Raw genomic sequence first — 25281 nt, 5'->3', positions numbered from 1 at the left:
AAATACCTAATTTGTTTTTAGAAGCCATTGGCACACACCCTGTGTGAAGTGAGCACCTCCTGACAGGTTCACGCTGTGCAGGTTTTCCTCCCTCCTACTCGCTGGCATTTACGGTGCCGCTGCCCCGGGCTGAGTGGGCTGGCCCGGAGGCTGGCTCTGGTCCCCAGCCCCTACTGCTGGGCAGATCAGCTGCTCGGAAAACCGCGTGCCAGCTCCTGAGGGCTGATCACCACTTGCCCCAGGGCAGGAGAAGCTTTGCAGGCTGCCAGATCTGAGTTCTTTAGTTTGTACTTTTTAGTAACTGGCAGTGTCTCTGACTCAGACTGTTTTATACGTGCCACTTAAATTCTCAAAAAACCAGAGTGGCCTTACTTAAGCTGTGATGAGCGGGGTGTGGGGAGGAAGGTGGGTTGGGTTGGTGGACAGTGAGGCTGAGAGTTGTTTTTCTCTGATCCCATGGAGCAGAAATGAGAAAGGAAGGGGCGTGTTTTGTGTCTGACCTGGAATTTTGTTCTCTTCCTTCCTCCCCCAGAGTGCCCTCAGTCATGAGGCTGAGAGATTCAGATTACTGTGAATTCTAGTTCTTATTGAACCCAGACTGGACCAGAAGGCCTCAGCATAGCCCTAGGACTTAGTGATCCATTCAGCATCTGTTATGAGTGGAATTAGGTCTCCCCCAAATTTCTATGTTGCAGCCCTAACTCCCAGTATCTCAGGATGTGACTATATTTGGAGACAGGATCTATAAAGAGGTAATGTAGTTAAAATAGCCTAATCCAGTATGAATGGTATATTAGTTCATTTTCACACTGCTGATAAAGACATATCCGAGACTGGGTAATTTATAAAGGAAAAGAGGTTTAATGGACTCCCAGTTCATGTGACTGAGGAGACCTCACAATCATGGCAGAAGGTGAAAGGCATGTCTTATATGGCGGCAGGCAAGAGAGAATGAGAGCCAAGCAAAAGGAGAAACCCCTTATAAAACCATCAGATCCCATGAGACTTATTCACTACCATGAGAACAGTACGGGGAAAACTGCCCCATGATTCAATTATTTACCACTGTGTCCCTCCCACAACACATGAGAATTATGGGAGCTACAATTCAAGATGAGATTTGGGTGGTGACACAGCCAAACCATATCAAATGGTGTCCTTATAAGAAGAGGAAATCTGGGCACAGAGACAGAGAGACCAGACACATCTGTGCAATGAAGCTCATCCATGTGAGGTCACAGCAAGAGGGCTGTCATCTGCAAGCAAGAAGAGAGGGCTTAGAAGAAACAAAACCTGCCAGCATTTTGGTCTTGGACTTCTAGAGCCTGTGGTATTTTGTCGTTGTCATCTCAGCAACTAATATAGCGTTTTTAGCCAACAAATCCTGCTTTGTTCCCTGCTGCCCTCTCCAGGGATGGAGGAGGGAGGCATTCCCTGGGTGGAGCCTGGGCAAGGAGCCCTCATCACTGGATCCTAAAACCTGTGTCTCTGATTTTCCGTAGACACTGGGGCTATCAAGGAAAGATTTTTGACTCATCTTGCCAAGTTCTAAACTATTTGGATATCAAATTTGGGTAAAGACCTAGTGAGGAAATCAGGGAGGCTGTAGTTAGGAGAATTTCACAGGCATGCAGAAGTAATGTCGTGTAGGATGCTAGCTGAGATGTGTGGATAAGCATCAGTTGCCACAGTGATGGTGCGATGGCAATAAGAGTCTGGAAACTCTGGTTTCCCAAAGAAACTGACATCCTAATAATCTCTTATGATCAGAGATCAAAATTTGAGGTGCCTTGGTTTGGTTGTACAAAGCTTCATACATGGAAATCCTTCTTTCTGTTGGATGTGTTTTATTTCCAACAGAAATAAAATGCCATTGCATTGTCTCCAATGCCATTGTATTATCATTGCCATTTCTAGCAGCAGAATTCTTTAATTTGAAAAAGTTGTTGAATTGTAGTGGACCCACTTCTAACCTAAGTTTCAGGTCAGTGACTTTGTATAATTCATTGGCTCTCTGTGTCTCAGTTTTCCTTATCTGAAAAGGGGGATAATTATTGCTGCTCCCCAGTGCACAGATACATTATTTTGATGTTGTGGGAGTGGGGTTTGAATTTGTAGAAAGAGAATGGATTTCAAAAAGGCCTTCTTTCCGCCATTTAATTTGGTCTTGAGAAAATGATGTAGCCTCTCTGAGCCTCAGTTCTCTCCTCTATAAAATGGGGATAGTAATGGTTACTCCAGTGGGGGGTGTGAGTATTAAATCAGAACATATGGAGAGCACCTTACGTTGATTCCTGCATGTTTTAAGGGCTCTATAAATGTTAGCGCTTGATGATGGTATTTTAAAATTATTGAAATTACTAACAAGAGGTGAGTTAGTTGCTTTAGATACTTAAGTATTATGCTATCCCTTAAAGGGGCATCTGCTTAACAGATGGTTAGTTGACCATTTAGCATGAGGCTAATGGAAAGGAGTGTAAGATTTAGGATAATGTACGGAGATGTAACTAGAGAATGAGGTCTTGTTTCTTTGACCTATAAATGCTAAACTCTCAGTACATACCATCAAGCAGGCTTCCTCTAACTGTAACATGAACATAAATTCTCCGGAAATCTTGTTGAAATGCGAATTCTGATTCAGTACGTGGAGAGTCCGGGTTGGGTGCTGACATTCTGCATTTCTAAGAAGTTCCCAGGTGAGGGCGCTGCTGCAGCTCAAGGTCCGGGTTTTGAGTGGCGAGGTCCCAGAGAAGATGGTAGAGCTAGCTATGATCCCAATCTGTAAGTTTCACCTTTTATCAACCAATTGTTATTGTCTATCAACTTACATTAAGCTTCAGAAGCATTTCATTTTGACTTTTCATGTCAAATTCCCCAGCTCTTGCTACTTTCCTGCCCCTGGCCTCTCTATTTAGTACTTACTGTCTTTTTTTTCTTGTTTAAAGAATAATAACAATAATGACTAATATTTGTCAGGAATCAGGAACTGTTTCCTTAAATTTTCACAACATCCCATGAGGTAGGTATCATAATTATCCCCATCTTACAGGTGAGAATACGGAGGTACGTATAGATAAAATAACTTGCTAAATCACCCAACTAGTGAGTGGTAAACCAGGACTATTTTAAGAGTTTATTTAAAGGAGCCCTTTTGTAAATGAGAATCCCCAGGGATAGCTGGCATAGTGCACCCCCCTTATCAGTTTTTGTTATGCCCCTTTAGGTTTTTGTCACATTTTAGAAAATGTAGAGCCCCCCCTTCCAGGAGCCAGCAACTGTGGCATTCACCCAGAGTGCAACCCCAGGTGACTGCAGAGTCTAGGAAGTCCGTGATGTTTTCTCAGAGTGGCACCCGGGCCAGAACCCACACAGCTCAGCTGTAGTTTGCTACTTTATGAGTGAAGGCTGTAAGAGTGAAGGTCACAGCCAGCAGACAGATCCTGTAGGGTGTGTTCGACATCCTTTCCACCTGCTTCTTTCGCAATTTGAGTATAAATTCAATTTTTATCAACTGAATATTATTTTCTATTGATTTACTTCTGGAGTACTGACTTCTGAAAATTTCAGAATATTTTTATTTTTCATCTTACATAGGCAGATGTACTATTGCTACTATTCTGCCTGTGGCCTCTGTGTCTAGTACTTTTAAAATGATTAAAATAGACTGGGCATGGTGGCGCATGCCTGTAATCCCAGCACTTTGGGAGGGCGAGGCGGGAGGATGGCTTGAGGCCAGGAGCTCGAGACCAGCCTGAGCAACACAGCAAGAACCCAATCTCTACAAAAAAAAAAAAAATTTTTTTTTAAATCAGCCAGGCATGGTAGCATGTGCCTGTGTCCTAGCTGTTTGGAAGGCTGACGTGGGAGGATCACTTGAGCCTAGGAGTTCAAGGTTACAGTGAGCTATGATCATGCCACTGCACTCCAGCCTGAGTGACAGAGCAAGACCCTGTTTCTGAAAGAAAAAAAAAAAAAAAAGGAAAGAAAGAAAGAAAAAACGCTTAAAATTATATCAGCAACAACAACGCCCTACCTGCAAACCTGCGCTTATATGGCTGTGGGTTGTGCGAGGAAGAGCTGCAGGGGATAGAACCCTGTGATGGATGACAGGGACACGTCCTGTAGGGGCTGTGTACTTGGCGATCTGGGGAGAGTGCACGCAGGGGAGCACGTTGCTCAGAGCCTGTGGCTGGTCCACCCCTGCCTTGGCTACTCATTCTCTCACTTGCTGTAGTCACTTACACTCACAGGCCTTCATTTTCCTCCTTTCTGAAATGAAAGGATTGGGTAGGATGGGGATTTTTCAACGTGTGTGTTTATTTTTAGCTATGGAACCCTTTCTTCAGATGAAGGCTCACCTGGCAGCCCAGAAAATAAAGCATAAGAGCTGAATTTTCTTTGGTGGAAGTTGGACCCAGAACCAACTGTCCGCCTTCCCCGCGCTGCATCCCTCACCAATCCCAATACAGCCTCCTCCTTCTGTTAGCTAGAAAACAGCTGGCCTAGATAATAGGAAGCCTCCCTTTAGCTTCCACACTGTGCCTGTGCACTCAAAGGAATAAAACATGGGGTTTCAGAAAGCCACTGTTAGGGAGGAGTATTTGCTAAAGGCAGTTTTGTTTCTAACTCCAGTGGCTGGTTATTATAAGTGGCTGGTTATTATAAACCCTAAAATGATTCAGCAAGGTGTCCTTGGTGTTGACTTATTTATTTTGCAAGGTTTAAATGCATTTTGTGTGTGTGTGTGTGTGTGTGAGATGGAGTCTTGCTCTGTTGCCCAGGCAGGAATGCAGTGGCACCACCTCAGCTCACTGCAATCTCTGTCTCCCGGGTTCAAGCAATTCTCCTGCCTCAGCCTCCCAAGTAGCTGGGACTACAGGCACCCGCCACCATGCCCGGCTAATTTTTTTATTTTTGGTAGAGACCAGGTTTCACCATATTGGCCAGGCTGGTCTCAAACTCCTGACCTTGTGATCTGCCCCCCTTGGCCTCCCAAAGTGCTGGGATTACAGGCATGAGCCACCGCGCCTGACCTGTTTTTTACTCTATTATTAAAAATACTTTATCCTTTTGAATTTAGACTTTTGTGACTGGAAGTTTCTTGTTTTGGGGATGATGGGGGGAAAGGTTTTTTGGGGAAATATGGAAGATCATTGCAAGGAACAGAGTAGAAAGGTTTTGTTTGTTTGTTTTTGACAAGCTCCATAATGTGATGCATATTGAGCAAACTAGCCCATCTTCCTTTGCTGAAGCAATAATCTTGGAAGAGACAAAAGTTGAAAGGAGGCAGAGACAAGACATGAAGAGTTTCAGAAATCTTTGAAGTCTTTGAAAGTCTTTTTGAAAGTCTTCAAAAATCTTTGAAAGTCTTTGGAATAATTAGTTCACTTGAGACCATCAATAAAATGCTTACTTTCATTGGAGACTAGGTATGAATGTTTTACTGTCAGCACAATTGTTAACTAGAGAGGGTAATACAGAATGTTAAATAAATTTGAAGTCTCTCAAATTAAACTGGAGAGCTGAACTGAAGTCAATGATCTGGAGTAGCATTCTTATTCTCAGTAGAATATGGCATATTTTCTCTTCCCACTGACTTTGAATGAAGCTTCCATGGAAAAGGTGGTGGAACAGCTTAGAAGTAATACACGCTGAGTGAACAGTGTAGGAGAGAGACAATGATGTAGTAACATTTCTTGGGCAGGTATGTGTCTTCTAGGTGTTTATTCTGTTTCCTTACCCTTTCACGGCAACAAAAATCTGTATTAAATGTAGCCTTCTGGGTATAGCACAGTCGATAAATATCCTCTTTCATTCTCTGGGGGTGAAGCTGTGTGTGGAATATTTTGCAGTTGCTGTGGTCATGTATCACTCATGTGCCAAATGAAAATGGTAATGAATGTGGAAGTTATAAAAAATCCACACTATAGCAAGTCATTATGATTTAACCCAATGCTTCATCTGTTTACAATGAAAGAACGTAGAATCTCCTCGTTCTGCAGTACTTTGTTTCCTTTTAGACTTTATCATTACAACTTTTTCAAAGGCACCAAGAGTGGAATCCCCTGATTCCTACAACTTATTTGCATCAAATGAGTCACCAAAAAGAAATGCCTGTTGTTTTTGCAGGGAATATAGCATGCATTTTAATCCTCTCTAACATAGCAGACTGGGAGGGAGTGAGAGGCAGAATGAAATGGATAAAAGGGAGAGGAGAGAGACATAGAAAGTCCATCACTGTAAACTTCTTAGCTGTGGATGCAAATGTAGAAACTGTTTTATGGATACCACTAAGTGCATTCCGCTTCTAATTCTTCTTTTATATGAAAAAATTCATGCAAATGACAGCATTGATATTAATTAATTGGCATCCACGTGTATTCTTTCAGCAGAGCTACAAGAAGAAGTTGTGAGAATGTTGAGGTGGAGCCATTGATCACGTCTCATAATAGCACAGAGATCAAGACATACAGACCTGAGTTCAAATCTCTGCTCTTCTGCATACAAGATGTGACTCTGAAAAAATTACTGTCTTTAGGCTTAGTTTTCTCATGTTTTAAAGAGGGATTCATAATTGTCTTTATCTCCTAAGGTTGTTAGAAGGAACAATTGAAAGATGCATGTCAGAAATGTTTACTATAGTCAGAATAACTATTTGAAAAATATTAGCCAGGGCCGGGCGAGGTGGCTCGCACCTGTAATTGTAGCACTTTGGGAGGCCAAGGTGGGAGGATCAGTTGAGGTCAGGAGTTCGAGACCAGCCTGGCCAACATGGCGAAACCCCGTCTCTATTAAAAATACAAAAATTAGCTGAGTGTAGTGTTGCATGCCTGTAGTCTCAGCTCCTTGGGAGGCTGAGGTGGGAGAATCACTTGAACCTGGGAGGCGGAGGTTACAGGGAGCTGAGATCGCACCACTGCACTCCAGCTTGGGTGACAGAGCAAGACTCCATCTCAAAAAAAAAAAAAAAAAAAAATAGGCTTTTGCAGACGCTGCCGCCGCCAGGAGCCCTGTAGTATCAGCCATGGTCAATCCCACGGTGTTCTTCAACATTGCCGTCAATGGTGAGCCCTTGGGCTGCGTCTCCTTTGAGCTGTTTGCAGACAAGGTTCCAAAGACAGCAGAAAACCTTCGTGTTCTGGGCACGGGAGAGAAAGGATTTGGTTGTAAGGGCTCCTGCTTTCACAGAATTATTCCAGGGCTTATGTGTCAGGGTGGTGACTTCACACGCCATAATGGCACTGGTGGCAAGTCCATCTATGGGGAGAAATTTGATGATGAGAAGTTCATCCTAAAGCATACAGGTCCTGGCATCTTGTCCGTGGCAAATGCTGGACCCAACACAAACGGTTCCCAGTTTTTCATCTGCACTGCCAAGAGTGAGTGGTTGGATGGCAAGCATGTGGTCTTTGGCAAGATGAAAGAAGGCATAAATATTGTGGAGGCCACGGGGCGCTTTGGGTCCAGGAATGGCAAGACCAGCAAGAAAATCACCATTGCTGACTGTGAACAACTTGAATAAGTTTGACTTGTGTTTTATCTTAACCACCAGACCTTTCCTTTTGTAGTTCAGGAAAGCACCCTCCACCCCATTTGCTCGCAGTATCCTAGAATCTTTGTGCTCTTGCTGCAGTTCCCTTTGGGTTCCATGTTTTCCTTGTTCCCTATGCCAGCTGAATTGAAGAGTTGAGTTAAGTTTATGATTATGAAATTAAAACTAAATAACTATAAAAAGTTAGCCCCATTTTGGGGTGGTGGTGGCAGATGCTAAGGAGCAGCATCAAGCAGTGATTAGGATAAGCATCAAGTCAGGAAATGGATTCCCATGTGCTCACTACTCTTCCCTGTCCAGCTTATTGTTGAATGTAGAGTCCAGTTTTCTGTGTGCTAGAAATTTCATCTCGAATCTTTTTTTGAAAGATACTGATCATAAAGAGAAAAAAAAAAAAAAAAGAATTGGGAAGGAAGGAGGCAAGGAAAGGAAAAGAAAAAGAATTAACAGAAAAAGTGCGGCCAGGCGCGGTGGCTCATACCTATAATCCCAGCACTTTGGGAGGCCAAGATGGGTGGATCACTTGAGACCAGGAGTTCAAGACCAGGCTGGCTAACATGGTAAAACCCCGTCTCTACTAAAAATACAAAAATTAGCTGGGAGTGGTGGTGCACACCTGTAATCCCAGCTACTCGGGAGGCTGAGGCATGAGAATGGCTTGAATCCGGGAGGCGGAGGCTGCAGTGAGCCGAGATCGAGCCATTGCACTCCAGCCTGGGCAACAGCGTAAGACTCTGTCAAAAAAACAAACCAAAATACAAAAAACAAAAACGGTGAGTGAACTCTGTCATCCTCATTTATTCTAAGGTAGATAGGATGGGTATTATTGGCCCATTTTACAGATTTGGAAGACAGGCGATTTGCCTGGGATCATTGATGAGCTGATGATAGGACCAGGACAAGAAGCTGGGTCTTCTGCCTCTTCCTGGTCTGGCACATGCTGGATGGCAGCTCCTGCCTGAACTTGATAAACTGCCCTGTACAGTAGCCATGAGGTGAGAGAAGCAGCCTGCTACGATGGCCTCCCTCTCTGCAGCCTCCGTAGAGACAGGGACTACCCATCAGCGTCTTTGTGAAAGAGATTAATTCAGGAAAATCTCTTGAAAGCAGAATGTGACTCAGAAAAATGATTCTTCTGACGTCAGTAATAAGAACCCCTCCCTGCACACATACAGTCTTTGAGTATTCAGACTTTTTGGAAAAAGCATAAACAGCCTTTGGTATACGCCAAATTTTTGGACTGCTGAACTTGTCTTTTATATCACCCTACCATTACTTCAGGCATGAAAATGGCTTTGGCATCTTCTCTGATTACTGATTCATCCTGAGCGGTTTTAATATTCTTGAGAATAGTTTTAGCATCCTGGGCACAGTCTCTGATTCTAGCTGCTTATGTCCAAATCCCAACTGTACTCCTTGTTAGCGGAGTGACTTTGGGCAATTTCTTTAACTTCTCACCTTTTCTTTAACTGCCTCATATTTAAAATGGAGATGATGATGGTCCCTGTCCTAGAGGGTTATAAGAAATCAATGAAGGAATCTTTGTTCAACGCCTGCAGAGAGTGAGCCCTCGGTCAATGTGAGCTATGAACAATAATGAGGCCATTCTCTTTGCAGTTTATGAAGCTTTGCAGTTTATGAAGTTTATAGGACCAATGATTTGGGCTTATAATTGAGTATCATTGGAGTACAAGTTCAGGAAAATGACAAACATTACTTTTTTCCTGTGCCTTTCTAGATAAAGTCTAGAAGCTTCTTGATTACATGAGTTTTTTCATATAAAAAGAATAATTAGAAGCGGAATGCACTTAGGGACCATATGTAATAGGGGTTGATAACAGAAAACTCATGAAGTTTCATTTCCAGTCACAAAAATAATTTCATGGGACCCACCTGGAAATTATAAGCAGAAATTGGAATGAACAGTAGCACGGAAGATGTAGTTGTGTGCTATAAAAGACCATTTCTAGGTTTAAGTGTGTAGTGAACTGCACACTCCTTTTATTAGGTTGGGGCAAAAGTCACTGTGTTTTTTGCCATTACTTTCAATGGCAAAAACCGCAATGACTTTTGCCCCAACCTAATAGTTCTGGAAACTGATCTCCAACAAAGTCGTATAGCTGAGCTTGTGTTGGGACCAATGATTTGGGCTTATAATTGAACATAATTGGAGGACAAGTTCAGGGAAAATGCCAAATCATTACTTTTCTCCTGTGCCTTTCTAGATAAAGTCTAGAAGTTTCTTCTTCCGTATTGAATCTGACCTTTTAAGAAATTTAGTTTTTATCTTTCCCAAAGGAATCATTTTTCATGTGGAATTCAATTTGCTTCAAGTTTCTGTCTCTTCTGCTTAGTTTAAAAGATGACGCCAAGGCCCTCTGAATGTTTTGTTACTGATATCTGCTATTTTTCACTCTCAGCCCTGTCATAAATTACATGGTGGTAAGCTTTGTCTCCTATTCTGTAATTGCAAAGCAGGCCCAGGCCAGGTCTTTTAACATAATCTGTTGTAAGGTATGCTGTTTGCCTAAGAACACAGCAGCATCTGTGTTACCAGGGTATGATAGCATCACTATCAGTCATACCTTAATTGCAAACAGAGCCAAGCATGTTGGCCTATTGTAGCCATTCAAAATGTTGCAAGGCAGAAGAGAATTGTTCTCCTTATATATCCTGTGCTGGCCTTGGGCAAGTCCCTAAATTCTTTTGGCTTCGAAACTTCTTATCTTTGAAACTGTGATGGAAATTATCTCTAAAACCCTTTCTAGCCCTCTCCTTCCTCAGAGAAATGTTTTCCAAGCTCTGTTTTGTGGAAAGTTCATAGTTGTACTGGGTTTGGGGGTTCTCTGGTTGAATAAATTAAGGAAATGCTTCTTATCTTATTTATCTCTTAGTTACAGGCACATTTGCATATTAATACATAGTAAGTCCATGGTTAAGAAAACGTTAACAATATTTAATTAAGCATTTCTCAAATACAGGTGAAGATGCAATTTTAAGCATTTGTATTTGTTTTGCTAAGTGACAGTCACTTTCCTATGAAGGGTTCCAGAAGCATGGTTGGGAAAGATTTCTGCTCTGTGTTTCTAAGATGACTGAATCAGATAAGGTAAGGAACACACAACTGTGTCTCTGATTTCAAAATGACATGGTATAAGCTCCATTGCTATTTAATTAGAAAGTGGTTGTGTGAGGCCGGGCACTGTGGCTCATGCCTGTAATCGCAGCACTTTGGGAAGCTGAGGTGAGAGGATTATTTGAGTCTGGGAGTTTGCGACCAGCCTGGGCAATATAGGGAGACTCTGTCACTATTAAAAAAAAAAAAATAGCCGGGAATGGTGGCACATGCCTTTAGTCCCAGCTACTCGGGAGGCTGAAGCAGGAGAATCCCTTGAACCTAGGAGGTCAAAGCTGCAGTGAGCAGTGATTGTGCCAATGCAATCCAGCCTAGGTGACAGAGTGAGACCCTATCTCAAAAAGAAAGAAAGAAAGAAAGAGAGAGAAAGAGAGAAGAAGGAAGGGAGAAAGGAAAAGAGGAAGGAAGAAAGAAAGAAAATTGTGCATTTTAAACAAGTTTCTAGGCAGTTGGTTTCACCTCTTTTGTTTTTGTTTTTTTTTTGAGACAGGGTCTCACCCTGTCACCCAGGTTGGCATGCAGTGGTGTGATCATGGCTCACTGCAGCCCCAATTTTCTGGGCTCAAGCAATCCTCCTGCCTCAGCCTCCTGAGTAGCTAGGACTATAGGTGCAGGCCACCATGCATGCCTAATTTTTTAAAATTTTTAGTAGAGAAAAGGTCCTGCAATACTTCCCAGGCTGGTCTGAAATTCCAGAGCTCAAACGATCCTCCCATCTCGGCCTCCCAAAGTGCTGGGATTACAGGCATGAGTCACCACACCTGGCCAGTTTCTTGACTATAATAAATCATCAACCAAATTATCTGTGGTTCAATTAACACCAGTCAAATTTGGAGGACTATGATTAGGAAAGAATCACTTTATTGCTTAACATTCAAAAAAATCAAAGTTTCAATATTGGATTGCCTACTCCCCCACTTTGCCCCTGTCCTGCCTTGTAAAAGGCAAGGAACGAATGCAATGCAGGTTATTTTTAAACTAGAACCCTATTTTAGCCCCTGAAAATAGCTGTAGCTCTGCACTTGGTTTCTTCTCTCATTTAATATCAAGTAGGAATAATACTTCGAGATTTAAAGGAGTAGGAAAAACTAGCCTCCATTACATTTTAAATGAAGGCTAACAAGAATAAAGAATGCAAGGATGAAAGACTTCCATCCTTATGGTAAAAATTCCAAGACACTAACAAAAAACACATTAGGCTAAAATATGGAATCACTATCATGAGAACGCAAGGCATTAGGTGTAATCAGAAGATTTCAGTTGATGCAACTGGCCTTTGGCAGCAGCTGACACATGACAACTCTGCAAATGGCAAGCATTTTATCAACGAGCAATCCAGTTGTGATTCTTTGTCTGGCGCCTGGTGCTACAGCCAAGTCAGGAAGACGTTATCAGAGGCACCAAGTTCCAGGCGGTAGCCTGGACCAGGGGAAGGGCACATGGGGTGACCCATGGGGATGGCTGTCTACCCGAGTCATTTCAAAACAAAACAAAAAAGCCACTTAGCTGGGGAAGAGAGTAAGCCGGGACTCTTCAATTCATCAAACTTTGTATTAGGCCAATGTGTTTCAAATAGTCTTGTTTTTCAGTGGATTGATTATAGGCCTTACATTAAATTAATATCTCACAATGGGTGCTGCTGGTTACATCTTTATTGGAGGAATTAAATGTTTTACCCTCACATTTAAAGCAATTATGCCAGTTTCCTCCTATTTCTTAGCCAATGTGTGTATCTGATGCCAAGGATATTTGTCCTAAGGGTCTTTTTCCATTTAAACTGTCTTCATAACTTTTCCAATATGCAAAATTCCCGGTGTTCAAAAATAACTGGGAGAAAAGTTGAATTGTGGGTGGTGGATAATCCAGCCCAACATCAGGGCATTACTGACGAAAGGAAAAAAATGCCTCTTTCCTGAGTCTTTCCGGATGAGGTCATTGTTTTCAGACAGCGTGTATACCTAATATAAAAAGGCTCAAAGTCCACGGCTCGTCTCACACCAGGAGTTGGTCAGGGAACTGTTTCCAAAGCCATAATGAATAATCAGGCTGTTAGTAAAAGAAGCCTGTCTAAGTTATAGTATTTTTTTTAAATTCTAGTAGTGAAGAAAATAATTAAAAGCCCATCTGGTTGAGATAGTAATTCATTAAGGAAAAAGAGGAGGCAGAAGGCTTGGGAATAATCGATCCTTTTCTTTCTTTATTTCATGCGTTTCAGTTATTGTGAAATGATAGTGATCAAAATCTGGATTCTGGATTGTGCAGAGTGCAGGAAAGTCCTAGGAACATTCTTGGCGTGTTCTAATAGTGGCTTCCCAGAAACGAGTGTTTTCAGTGGGTGTGTCGTCAGTGAGCTGATGGGCTTTTGCAAGGGGTCTCTTCAGAAGTGGTAGGGGCAGGGTCGAGAGAAGAAGGGGATGCAGACTCTGTACGTGAGGAAGGAGCTAGACTCACTCAGGAAACTCCTCATTCTTCCTGCGCTGGCTGTGGCACACCCACCGGTGGCACACCCCTCCCTCGGGTCCAGTTCAGCCCACAGACTCCCGGGAGGAGAGCCAGGGCCCCAGCCTCTCCTTTGAGGAGTGTTGCAGCCTTTCTGTGTGCCAGATCCTAGTAAAGAAAAGCTGAAACCCTGGAGCTTTGTGCATGTTAATGACCTTGGAAATGACTGAGCTCATGGACCCTCATCACACCATCGGAGACTACAAAGGTTAGACCATCCATTTTGTAAAGTCAGCATATATTCTGTCTGGGGTCGACCATGTCTTTAAAGATGAGGAAAGATGCAGGGCTTTTCCACTTGATAAAATTGTTTTACACTTATTATCATAAATGACAATCTATTTCTGTGATAGTATATATCTGTATAAAATGTACATCTTATTTGTCAACACATTTACAGATATTCTTAATATAATAGGATGTTAAAATTGACATGACTCTTTTGTAGCAGTAGCCCAGCTCAACTCAACCAACAGTAGGTTGGTCCTTTGGGCACATTAAAAGGCATCTTCAGTGACTGTGGGCAAACACCTGTGATCCTATTTCTGGGCATTTTGTTTGAGTTTGGATGCCATCTCTAGGATGCTTTCCTTACAGTTGTGTTTGACGGGAGAGTTTGTTCCCTGGTGAGGCTGGCTTCAGGAGTGCCCCGGCTGGTCCTGCTCAGCATCCCCAGGGGCTGACAGCCAACACCACATCCAAGAGAGCTGCAGAGGGTGGCCCCACGCAGTCTCACAGCCTGCTCCATTGAAACCTAGGGACTGTGGCGATCGGTTGCTGATTCCTTTGATACTGGACCCCTTAAGATAAGAGAGTGTAACTTATTTTGGTTCCTGGAGAGTAGACTCGTGGGTAATTCCAGATAAGGCAGATAGGCTGGGCCCCCTCCCTCCTTCACTTCCGATCTCGCCACTCTTCTCTGTTTCGCAGGACCTCCAGTGAGCTTGGGTTTGCCTTTGTACCCAGGACTGGTAGGACTGGGGAGCCGGGTCTGCTACACTTCACATGTATACACTTGTTAAGAGGTACAAAGGAATCCGAGGTTGGCACACGCTGTAACTGATGAATCATTCATGGTGGCTTTTTATGCCACACAGTTTTCTCCTGTAAATGAGCATGATTTTGAAAGACTATGCTGATTTAAAAGTCCAGTAATGTGCTTTCCTATTCCTCACTGACCTGCCTTAGACGTTTACTGGAAAGACGAAAGTTGACAAACATTAGAATAGCAAAACTTAAAGTTGACGATGGCCCCATGTGGGTGGTCAGCTAAGAACAGCCCTCCCCTGTTCTTTCTAAAGGATAACATCACCTCAGGTTTACACAAGATTCTTTGACATTCTGGACTCTCCTCAAATATAGAATTTGAATTTTAATAAGGACACTATGCATATTAATTAGAATGCATTCGTGTATTCCTGATATATTTAGAGTGGAAAACTATGATGCTATGTCTTTTCCAAATGAATGGGGTCCTAGTGATAAAATTAGAATATCTCAAGATGTCTAGATGTCTTTATTTAAATGAATTTCAAGTCTTCTGTTTTTCTTGTACTGTACAAAGAGTGAATTTTAGTTTGGCTTTCCAGAAAGATAGGGCAGGTTTTGGAAGAAATCTTACATGCAGAGAGACTGTAAGTAAACAGAGTAAGTGATACATCTAATTATATTTTTAGTGGTCAAGCCAGAAAGAACAACTTTCTTTCTCTTCCTTGTTTTTTAACTACTCTCCTCCCTTCTACTCCGTGGCATGTTTTTAAGGTATTTGGAGTCTTTCCACTTGCTACCAGCTGGAATCTACAGAAACTGTATCTCTAGAACACTCAACAGTTTACTTGAAGCTCCGTCATAATTAAATTGGAAGTTGGCAAATTATTCCAAGACTTAAAAACAGGCACACCTTATGTTTGGAACATAAGGGGTTTTGCTACTCTGCATTGTTTTAAATGTACTCTCTGTAGGGAATATGGGCAATAATTTTAATTAACTTTTTTTTAAACAAAAGGATATTTTGAAAGGATATGTAATAAATAAGTCTGACCCTGCTTACATTTTATTTATTATTCTCAGTAGCTGGTTCCCTGATGTTTTAAAACAACAGCAAAGCTTGCAGCTGTTCATCCATCTCTCTTTAGTAAGAGAAGATCATCCTGTCCTTTCTCTCCTGGCACGCCTTGAAAGCATTAGCTAGTTAGGTGGCTGTTGATTTAAGACTTTGATACAGTGACTTACAACCTTCTGCTCTAAAGGATATACTTAGAGCTGGTGTTTGCATACAATTAATAGTAATTTAGGCCTTTGAGATATTCAGCCGTTAATTTTATATTAAAATCTGACTGCTGACATGTATGTCTCCATCGTTAAGATACTTTAAATGTTGGGGTGGTAGCCAGGATAGCAATTCAGAAGATTGGGATTTTACAAGACTTATCACTAAATGTCATTCATTTCCAAAAAGAAGGAAAATGCATCATGCCGATTAGCACTACTTTTAGGTTTCATATGAGAGAATGGAAATGCCAGACAGGTTTTCCTGCTTCCAAAGGCAGTCACAGCTGCCACTGCAAATGAGCACTGCCACAGTTGGTGACCAGTGGGTCAATCAGAGCATGACATTGCCAGGAACGTGCCCCAGGAGTGGGAGCAGGCAGCGTGCTGGGAGAATTGGGCACTGGATTTCCATAAAACAGTCAACAATAAAATGAGTCTTGGGAGCTTCTGTCTGAGTCATAGGCTCCCTAGGCTTGTGACCACACCAGGGTGCCTTGAATATCATCCTGGAACAGGAACTCCCCGAGCCTGGTATTACTCTTCTTTGTAATATTTTGCCAGGGAAACGTATGTCCTGCTGTCATGTGAATTGAAGTGGTGTAGAGAGTTAGAAGGGGATGTAGTATACACAGTGCTCTTGGGAAAATGCCGGCATGTTAATGGGGTGGCGTTATTTTGTGGGAAGCACATCCCTGGTGACTATTTTTAAATGGTTTAGGCCAGGTGTGATGGCTCACGCCTATAATCCCAGCACTTTGGGAGCCCGAGGCAGGCAGATCACTTGAGGTCAGGAGTTCGAGACCAGCCTGGCCAACATGATGAAACCTCATTTCTACTAAAAATGCAAAATTAGCCAGGCATGGTGGCACACGCCTGTATTCCCAGCTACTCAGGAGGCTGAGGCAGGAGAATCACTTGAACCCGGGAGGCGGAGGTTGCGTTGAGCTGAGATCGTGCCACTGCACTCAAACCTGGGCAAAAAGAGCAAAACTCTCTCTCTCAATATAAAAATTACAATGAAAAATATATAAAATGGCTAAAATGGTCTGGTAGCCCCATTTTCCATATATAAGGTAATGCTGGTTGTATGAATAGCTAAATGTACCTGCAGATTCATGGATTAATCAGCCACTTCGCTGATTGTGGCTCTTGGCCCCACCCACATCTTTATTTTTTTACATTTAGAGTGATTCTCACTGTAATAGTCTGTCTCTAACTGGTAGCTTCATCAGGGAGGGTCTGCTGATGAGTCATGGAGCCATCCCTATACTTGGCATTAGAGCTGTTAAGTAACATTCTGCTGTAATTAATTTACAAGCACTTTTTAATAGGTGGCAGGCAGGGACTGTTGGGAATAAATCTCTGTCATTTAGAATGATAATCCTGGAAGGTCCACTGGCATATATGGACAACTAACCAACATGAGACATTATGTAATTACCTGAGCAAGAGTGGAGAATGCAAGCGTTGGGATAAATGATGTGAGAGGATGTCATCGTCTAAAGATGTTAGAACGCTGGCTAGGGAAGGCCCAGGGGATCCTTCGGGATATAGATGACCTCGCTGGTTACAAGGGGCAGATCTGAGCACGGGTCACTTCTCACCGTGGTCCAGTATGAAGGAAGGGTGCCTCTTGTCCTCAGAAACCATTTCTGCCCCTTCCACACTGCCAGAACCACAGAGGATTGGGGATTTATTTTCCCCTTGCTAACATGATTGTTCTTTGGTAAATTTCAAAGTGATTTCAACAAATATAAACTCATAATTATGGACTTGTAGAAGGAAAGAGTGCTCCTTTTGAGCGTGATGCACTAGTGAAGTGCTTGAGCTCTAGAAGCAGGGAGATTTGGTCAGATGGCAGCTTGGATACCTACTAGCTGTGTAACCTTGGCCAAATTTCTCAACTTCTCTAAGCCTCAGTTTCCACATCTGTAAAATAGAGATAACAATACTGTCTGCTTTATAAGACTGTGAGGATGAAGTGAGAATATCTATAAGACTCATGGCACAGTGCCTCCCGCGTAATAATGAATGGGTTATATAATTGGCAATTAGAGTTCCATCTGAGAGATTCAGATTCTTGAAAATTATTTATATTGTTGAATAGTGCTATGAATCTGAGGCCTTGATTCTAGTTTGGTAATTTTATTTTAGTTTTATGTCTGTGTGTTTTGCTTATTTTTAATTATAAAAATCGCATAAGAATACGCTTTCATTGTAAAAATTTCAAACACTACATGAGAGGCAAAAGCTCCCTTTGACCTCTGCCCAAACTTAGGGGATAACAACTATTAGCTGTTTTATTTATCTATTTTATTTTAATCAAAGTAATCCATATTCCTAGTTTTAAAAGGCAGATAGTGTCTTCTCGCATGAATGGGAGACAAAGGAATGAGAGAGCCAAGGAGTATAGAGTTTTTCTGGCCTGACTTCTTAGGATGACCAAAACTGGGGCATTTCTGTTCCAGAATGTGGCATTTCCCAATGAGACATTTTGCATTTTTATATTTCATGGTTGAATAAACATGCAATTTATTAAAAGGTTTAAGATATGTCTTTTTCTTTTTTTTTTTTTTTTTTTGAGTCGGAGTTTTGTTCTTGTTGCCCAGGCTGGAGTGCAATGGCATGATCTCGGCTCACTGCAACCTCCACCTCAAGGGTTCAAGCAATTCTCCTGCCTCAGCCTCCCAAGTAGCTGGGACCACAGGCATGTGCCACCACACCCAGCTAATTTTGTATTTTTAGTAGAGACAAGGTTTCACCATGTTGCCCAGGCTGGTCTCGAACTCCTGACCTCAGTTGATCCACCCACCTAGGCCTCCCAAAGTGCTGGGATTACAGATGTGAGCCACCACGCCCGGCAAGGTTTAAGATATTTCTAATTTGGCCTGTTTGGTGGGGAGAAAATTAATAGTAAACAATAGGGGTCTGGCAAGCCCTCAGAAGAGCAGGCAGCACACTTTTTCTGTAAAGAGCCAGATAGTAAGATTATAGGTTTGATGAGCCATATGGTTGGTGTCATGCTGCTGCTTTCTTTCTCTTTCTTTCTTCCTTTTTTTCTTTCTTTCCTTCTTTCTTTCTTTCTTTCTTTCTTTCTTTCTTTCTTTCTTTCTTTCTTTCTTTCTTTCTTTCTTTCTTTCTTCATCATGCTGACACAGAAGGACAAGAGAGCATGTAGAAATATGCATGACCTCTTGAGGGCTAAGGTCATAACTGGCACACTGTCACTTCTTTATTCTATAAGCCAGATGAGTCACATCATCAATTCCAGTCTCAAAGTGAGAGGGCATTCAAAGTTACATGGCAAAGGGCATGGATGTAAGGAGGGGTGATAAATTCAGCCACTGATGTAATCCACCATAGCTTCTATGCAGTAGCAGTGGTATTGGCATGAATGGACCTTTATTGAGTCTCAGTGAAATAAAATTATTATGCTCAGTTAACCTGAAATACTTTATTCTTGGTTTAAAAAAGAAAATAAAAACAATCTAACCCTTAGGGAACTTTCTAACAAACACAAGGAAGTGGTACACAGATGAAACCAATGAATAAGATGTCTATAGAGCAAAAAGCTGAGACATACAAGATTTGAATGCTTTGTGTGATTAGCCTAAAGCATACTTTTTCTGTAAAGGGCACAATAGTAAATATTTGAGTCTTTGTGAGCCAAATGGTCTCTGCTGCAACTACTCAAGTCTGAGATTATAGCACAAAAGCAGCCATAGACAATACATAAATAAATGGACATGGCTGCTTTCAACAGAACTTCATTTACAAACACAGGCAGCAGGCATTAGTTTACAGACCACCGCCCTAGACTACTAAAAGAAATAAGAAAGAGTCAGCTATGGAAGACTGCTTGAAAAAGAATCCATGGTTTCAAAGGCGATAAAGATTAGTTTAGCTTAACAAGGCATGCTTTAGAAATGAAGTCAGAAAATAATTATATGATTGTTCAATAAATTTGCCAACAGGTTAATGTAGTTAGTTCAGTCAGAATGAAAACAATAATGAAAACTCATCATTCTTTCAAAATATTACTTGGTACAAATTATTTCTGCCCTAAAAGCCTGTTTGAAAACCTGTTTGCTAAGAATGTTTATGTTTTTGCTTAGCTGGAGAATGAGGAAAAAAAAGGATTAGAAATAAAATGAAAGAAATACCTAATTAAAGTGATTTGATTTTATGCCACTTTAAAACATTTATTTGATTGATGTGACCTAGATGTGTGTAAAGGAACTAAAGGAATTTAAAAAGAATGGTTGATTTTTAACCATCAGGAAACCATGCAAATTCACATGAATATTTTTCTATTGTCGGTTGTATTTCACTTAGATTTTACTCACCAATTTTCATGTGTTTCCTCTCCATATTTGGAGATTGAATGAAGCCTGGAATACTGTTACAAAATGAACAGTTTTTCACTAGAAATCTTTAATACCAGTTTACTCAATTACAGTCAGCTTGTAGTTGGCAACCTGTAGTTAGATGATTTCTTTTTCCTTTTTATTTTTTTGAGGCAGAGTCTGGCTGTTGCCCAGGCTGGAGTGCAGTGTGCAATCTTGGCTCACTGCAACCTCCACCTCCCAAGTTCAAGTGGTTCTCCTGCTTCAGCCTCCCAAGTAGGTGGAATTACAGGTGCATGCTACCACATATGGCTCATTTTTTGTATCTTTTGGTAGGGACGGGGTTTTGCCATGTTGGCCAGGATGGTCTTAAACGCCTGGCCTCAAGTGATCCTCCCGCCTCGGCCTCCCAAAGGGCTGGGATTACAGGCGTGAGCCACTATACCTAGCCAGTTAGCCAGATTTCTGCTGATTAAACCCAGATACAGAAGAGTTTGGAGTGTAGCTTTAGGAAAGGTGGGAAGGCAGAACGTTCCTTGGATAAGAGGATTAATTCTATCAAGATTTTTCTCAGGCTTTATGCTTTTCTCAGGTGTTTCTGGGTTTTTTGTCCTGATGACAATGTCATAATACACACAGAAAAAGGGGCATGAGGGGGATTGTTTTATTTCATTCATTTCACTATTATTTACTGAACTGCTACTATGTGCCAGTCACCATGCTAGGACCTGGGGATACAGTCATGAGAAAGGTGGCTATGAGTCTTCCCTTTGTGGAGCTCATGGGCCAGCAGCAGTGGCAGACAAGTGGACCATAGCATGCCAAGGGTTCCAGGAGGGTCCCCCAGAGAGAGGGAACCAGGTTTTTCAGAAGTAAGAGGGATTTTTCTTGAGGTAGATAAACTTGGCCAGGCACGGTGGCTAATGCCTGTAATCACAGCACTTTGGGAGGTCAAGGAGGGGCAGATCACCTGAGGTTAGGAGTTCAAGACCAGCCTGGCCAACATGGCGAAACCCCATCTGTACTAAAAATGCAAAAGTTAGCCAGGCATGCTGTTGCACGCCTGTACTCCCAGCTACTCAGGAGGCTGAGGCAGGAGAATCTCTTGAACCCAGGAGGTAGACGTTGCAGTGAGTCAAGATCATGCCACTGCACTCCAGCCTGGGTGACAGAGACTCCATCTCAAAGAAAAAAACTTCATACTGATTTTACATACATATGATTAAAATAAAACTGCACAGTGAAAGGACTTAGGAGTCTCCATTCCTAGTCATTAAGCCTGAGATTGGCAATAAAATTTAAAGGAATTCCTGAGGGGTTTTGAGAACACAATAATCTGAAATCCCCCGAGTTTCTTGGGAATACCATTTCCCCAAGAAACATAATCGTATAAATCTACTCTCATGGTTACTGATTGTTCTCTTACATTTTCTTTTTTTGTTGTTTTTTTGAGACAGAGTCTTTTTTGAGATGGAGTCTAGCTCTGTCGCCAGGCTGGAGTGCAGTGTCGCGATCTCGGTTCACTGCAATCTCTGCCTCCCGGGTTCGAGCCATTCTCCTGCCTCAGCCTCCCGAGTAGCTGGGATTATAGTCACGCACCACCACACCCAGCTAATTTTTGTATTTTTAGTAGAGACGGTGTTTCACCATGTTGGCCAGGCTGGTCTCAATCTACTGACCTCGTGATTCACCCACCTCGGCCTCCCAAAGTGCTGTGATTACAGGCGTGAGCCATCGCACCCAGTCGCATTTTTTTTCATTTGTTGTTATACCAGTTGTGTTTCCTTCTTTTCTTGAGAAGTCGTCTTGCCCCACTGTCAGGTAATTTCCTGTCTTCTGGTTATGCATTGAATTGTGTCCTCACAAAAGACACTGAAGTCCTAATCGCCAGTACCTGTGATTGTGACCTTATTTGGATCACCTTAACAGACCATCAAGTTAAGATGAGGTCATGAGGGTAGGCTCTAACCTAACATGAGATGTCCTTAAAAAAAGGGAAATTTGGATGCAGAGATGGATACGCATAGGTAAAAATGGCATAAAGACACAAGGAGAACCATCTCCAAACCAAGAAAGGCCTGAACCTACCAGAGAGTAGCAGAGAGGAATGGAACAGATTCTCCCTCATAGCCCTCAAAAGAAACCGACTCTGCACTCTTTGACTTTGAATTTCTAGTCTCCAGAACTGTGAGACAGTTTCTGTTGTGTAAGCCACCCAGTCTACGATACTTTGTAATAGCAGCCCCAGAAAACTGGTACATCTTAGCTAATGCATGAGGTCCTGGTAAGCATGACAGGAGTTGTATATGTAAATACACGCAAAGGCTAGTGGCTGGTGTATTCGTCTGTTCTCACACTGCTATAAGGACATACCTGAGACTGGGTAATTTATAAAGGAAAGAGGTTTAATGGACTCACATTTCCACATGGCTGGGGAGGCCTCACAATCATGGCGGAAGGCGAAGGAGGAGCAAAGTCACCTCTTACATGGAGGCAGGCAAGAGACCGCGTTCAGGAGAACTGCCCTTTATAAAACCATCAGATCTTGTGAGACTTATTCACTATCATGAGAATAGCATGGAAAAGACCCACCCCCATGATTCAGTTACCTCCCACCAGGTCCCTCCAGTGACATGTGGGGATTTGTGGGAGCTATAGTTCAAGATGAGATTTGGGTAGGGACACAGCCAAACCATATCAGCTGGTACATACTTGTCACCTTATTGTAATGTAGGCTTCAGCTTGGGAGTCATCAACATGGGGCTCTCTACCCAATGATGACAGTTCTTCAATGATTGTGGATACTTGGCTACATAGGGTGAATGGGACATAGGGAACATAGGGAACATCTGGGACATAGGGATGGGCAAGATGTTCCATCTCAGGACATAGGGAGCATCTGGTTATAACCACACTGATACAGAGGACTTTCTACCATTATATGATAGCCATGGAAAGAGCCATGTGTTCAGACAGCAAGAGAGCCAAGAGAGGTTCTAAGGAGAAGGATTAGGTCAGGGAATTCTGGGTAGAAACTGCCTGAGATCCAGCCTCCCACAAACTTTCATCTTTAAAGATTTTCCATCTTTATGAAGAAGAAAATTTTTTCTCTAGTCTCTTCATGACTCTCAGAGCATTCTTATAAATTTCTGATTTTGAAGGTTTAACAGTGTCCCTTCACTTCACTTCCACTTTTGAGATGGAGCAAAACTCCATCTCAAAAAAAAAAAACAAAACAATTATTAAGATAGCTCAGATCTTTGAGTCCTCATTCTGTGGCAGGCACTGTGCTATGTCTTTACATATCGCATTATCTCATTTAAATCCCATTTAATTGCCTTAACATTTCTAGGAAGGAGGTGAGGAAACTGTCACTTACAAAAGTATCTTGCCCAACTTCGTGGTAAGTAGTGGAGCCAGAGCTTGAACCCAACTCTGATTGCAGAACTTATGTTCTCACTACCTTCTGAATCCCTGAACACCAAGTGGCTGAGAATATGAAACATTTTTACAGTTACGATGTACATTTAAAATAATAACTGCTAAACTGATTCTTAAGAATTGAGACCAAAGGTGTGTACAAAAGGTCTCTCTTCTTTTTAATTTATTTATTTTATTTTTTTGTGACAGAGTCTCGCTCTGTGGCCCAGGCTGGAATGCAATGGCATGATCTTGGCTCACCGTAACCTCCACCTCCCAGGTTCAAGCAATTCTGGTGCCTCAGCCTCCTGAGTAGCTGGGACTACAGGCGCATGCCACCACGCCTGGCTGATTTTTGTGTTTTTAGTATAGATGGAGTTTCGCCATGTTGGCCAGGCTAGTCTTGAACTCTTTCTTGACCTCAAGTGATCCGCCTGCCTCGGCCTCCCAAAGTTCTGGGATTACAGGCATGAGCCACCACACTGGGCCCAGATGGTCCCTCTTAAACACTATTTTGCTAACTAGATAATCTGGTTCCCCCCACTTTTTTTTCCTCTGATTACATTTGCCTGAATTTTGCCCTTAATATCTCTCTTCTCAATAGTCTTTTTTTTTTTAAGTCACTCTAGGGATTTCATCTTTAATGAAAACAAAAAAGACTCAGATCAGTAATTGAACACGTATTGAAGCCCGTCATCGTGTCCAAATAATTGGTCATATAATAAATATGGTCCCTCCTCACGTGATGCTCCTTACAGACTTTTGAGAAGTCAGACAATTGCATAATTATAAATTGTGGTACCATGAGAAAATATATAGGATAATAAGAGAATCTAATTTAGTTCGGGCATCCAGGAAGACCTCTCCAAGGAGTTGACACTGAAGTGGAGGCCTGACTGATAAATAAGAGTGTGTGTGGTGGGGTTGGGAGCCGCAGAGACTGCCTGCAGAGGGAAGAGTGTGTCTGAGGTCTGTGCCGTGTGAAATGAATGATGGCCACTGTGACTGCAGCATAGTGAATGAGGAGGAAGGCTTCAGAGATGAGGATGAAGACATGAACAAGGGCCTGCCTGTGATTGCATACCATAGTAAGGGTTTTGGATTAGCATTGCTCATTGCTATACAAATTAATGGGGTAAAGATAGCTTAACTATTATAAAAAATGATTACAAGTAAACTTGAATGGCAGTGTGGTGTTGGTGGAAAGAATTTTTTTTTTTTAGCTGGAGTCTTGCTCTGTCGCCCAGGCTGGAGTGTAGTGGCATGATCTCGGCTCACTGCAACCTCTACCTCCCAGGTTCAAGTGATTCTCCTGCCTCAGCCTCCCAAGTAGCTGGGATTGCAGGCATGCACCACCATGTCCGGCTAATTTTTGTATTTTTAGTAGAGATGGGGCTTCTCCATGTTGGTCAGGCTGGTCTTGAACTCCTGAACTCAGGTGATCCGCCTGCCTCGGCCTCCCAAAGTGCTGGGATTACAGGCATGAGCCACCGCGCCTGGCTGATTTTTTAAAATATTAAAATGGAAGAGAGTAGAATCCATAAACAATCCCACTCACATATGGTCATCTTATTTACAACACAGGTGCCACTACAATTCAGTGCAGAAAGAATGGATTTTTCAGTAAATGGTGCTGGAGCATGAGATATCTATGTGGGGGAAAAATGAACCTTGATCCCTATCTTATACTATTTATTAAATTTAATTTGAGATGGAACATAAAAGCTAAAACAAGCTTCTGGAATAAAGCATAGAATACCTTCAAAACCATGGATTAAACAAAGATGTTTTAAACAGGACCAAACCCAAACACTAGCCATAAAAGAAAAAAAAATACTAATTGAATTACATTAACATTAGGAGCTGTTCCTCAAAGGACATCATTAAGAACATGAATAGCCCAGCCATCATCTAGGAGAAGATAGTTACATTATGTTTTTCTGAAAACATACTCATATCCAATATATAAAAAGAACTGGCCCGGCATAGGTAGCTCATGCCTGTAATCCCAGCAGTTTGGGAGGCTGAGGCAGGTGGATCGCCTGAGGTCAGGAGTT

General features: G+C 42.2%; 2 protein-coding genes across 7 annotated transcripts in view; both read left to right on the top strand.

Moving 5' to 3' along the window:
* Positions 1-25281, top strand: part of ABLIM1 (actin binding LIM protein 1) — a 339345-nt gene that overhangs the window by 70485 nt on the left and 243579 nt on the right. Inside the window, exon 1 of one of the 6 annotated variants that reach the window (XM_054503860.2) lies at positions 13036-13395. The exons of 1 other annotated variant lie outside the window; for it this stretch is intronic. In XM_054503860.2, the coding sequence (XP_054359835.1) occupies positions 13332-13395 (64 nt within the window). In that variant the 5' untranslated portion in view covers positions 13036-13331. Of the gene's footprint in view, positions 1-13035; positions 13396-25281 lie in introns of those variants that run through there. 4 more of the 6 variants (XM_054503861.2, XM_054503863.2, XM_054503862.2 and 1 more) reach the window with 4 other exon arrangements.
* LOC129045290 (peptidyl-prolyl cis-trans isomerase A-like) lies at positions 6720-7745 on the top strand. The gene has a single exon (XM_054503864.2). The coding sequence runs from the start codon at positions 7025-7027 to the stop codon at positions 7520-7522; it is 498 nt and encodes a 165-aa protein (XP_054359839.1). The 5' UTR covers positions 6720-7024; the 3' UTR covers positions 7523-7745.

The sequence above is a fragment of the Pongo pygmaeus genome, chromosome 8, assembly GCF_028885625.2.
Source record: "Pongo pygmaeus isolate AG05252 chromosome 8, NHGRI_mPonPyg2-v2.0_pri, whole genome shotgun sequence".
Classification (NCBI taxonomy): Eukaryota; Metazoa; Chordata; class Mammalia; order Primates; family Hominidae; genus Pongo; species Pongo pygmaeus.
This window is presented reverse-complemented; position numbering and strand designations above follow the sequence as displayed.

Excerpts from the sequence above, each read along its gene's own strand:
- LOC129045290 (XM_054503864.2), top strand. The coding sequence starts at position 7,025 with ATGGTCAATCCCACGGTGTTCTTCAACATTGCCGTCAATGGTGAGCCC.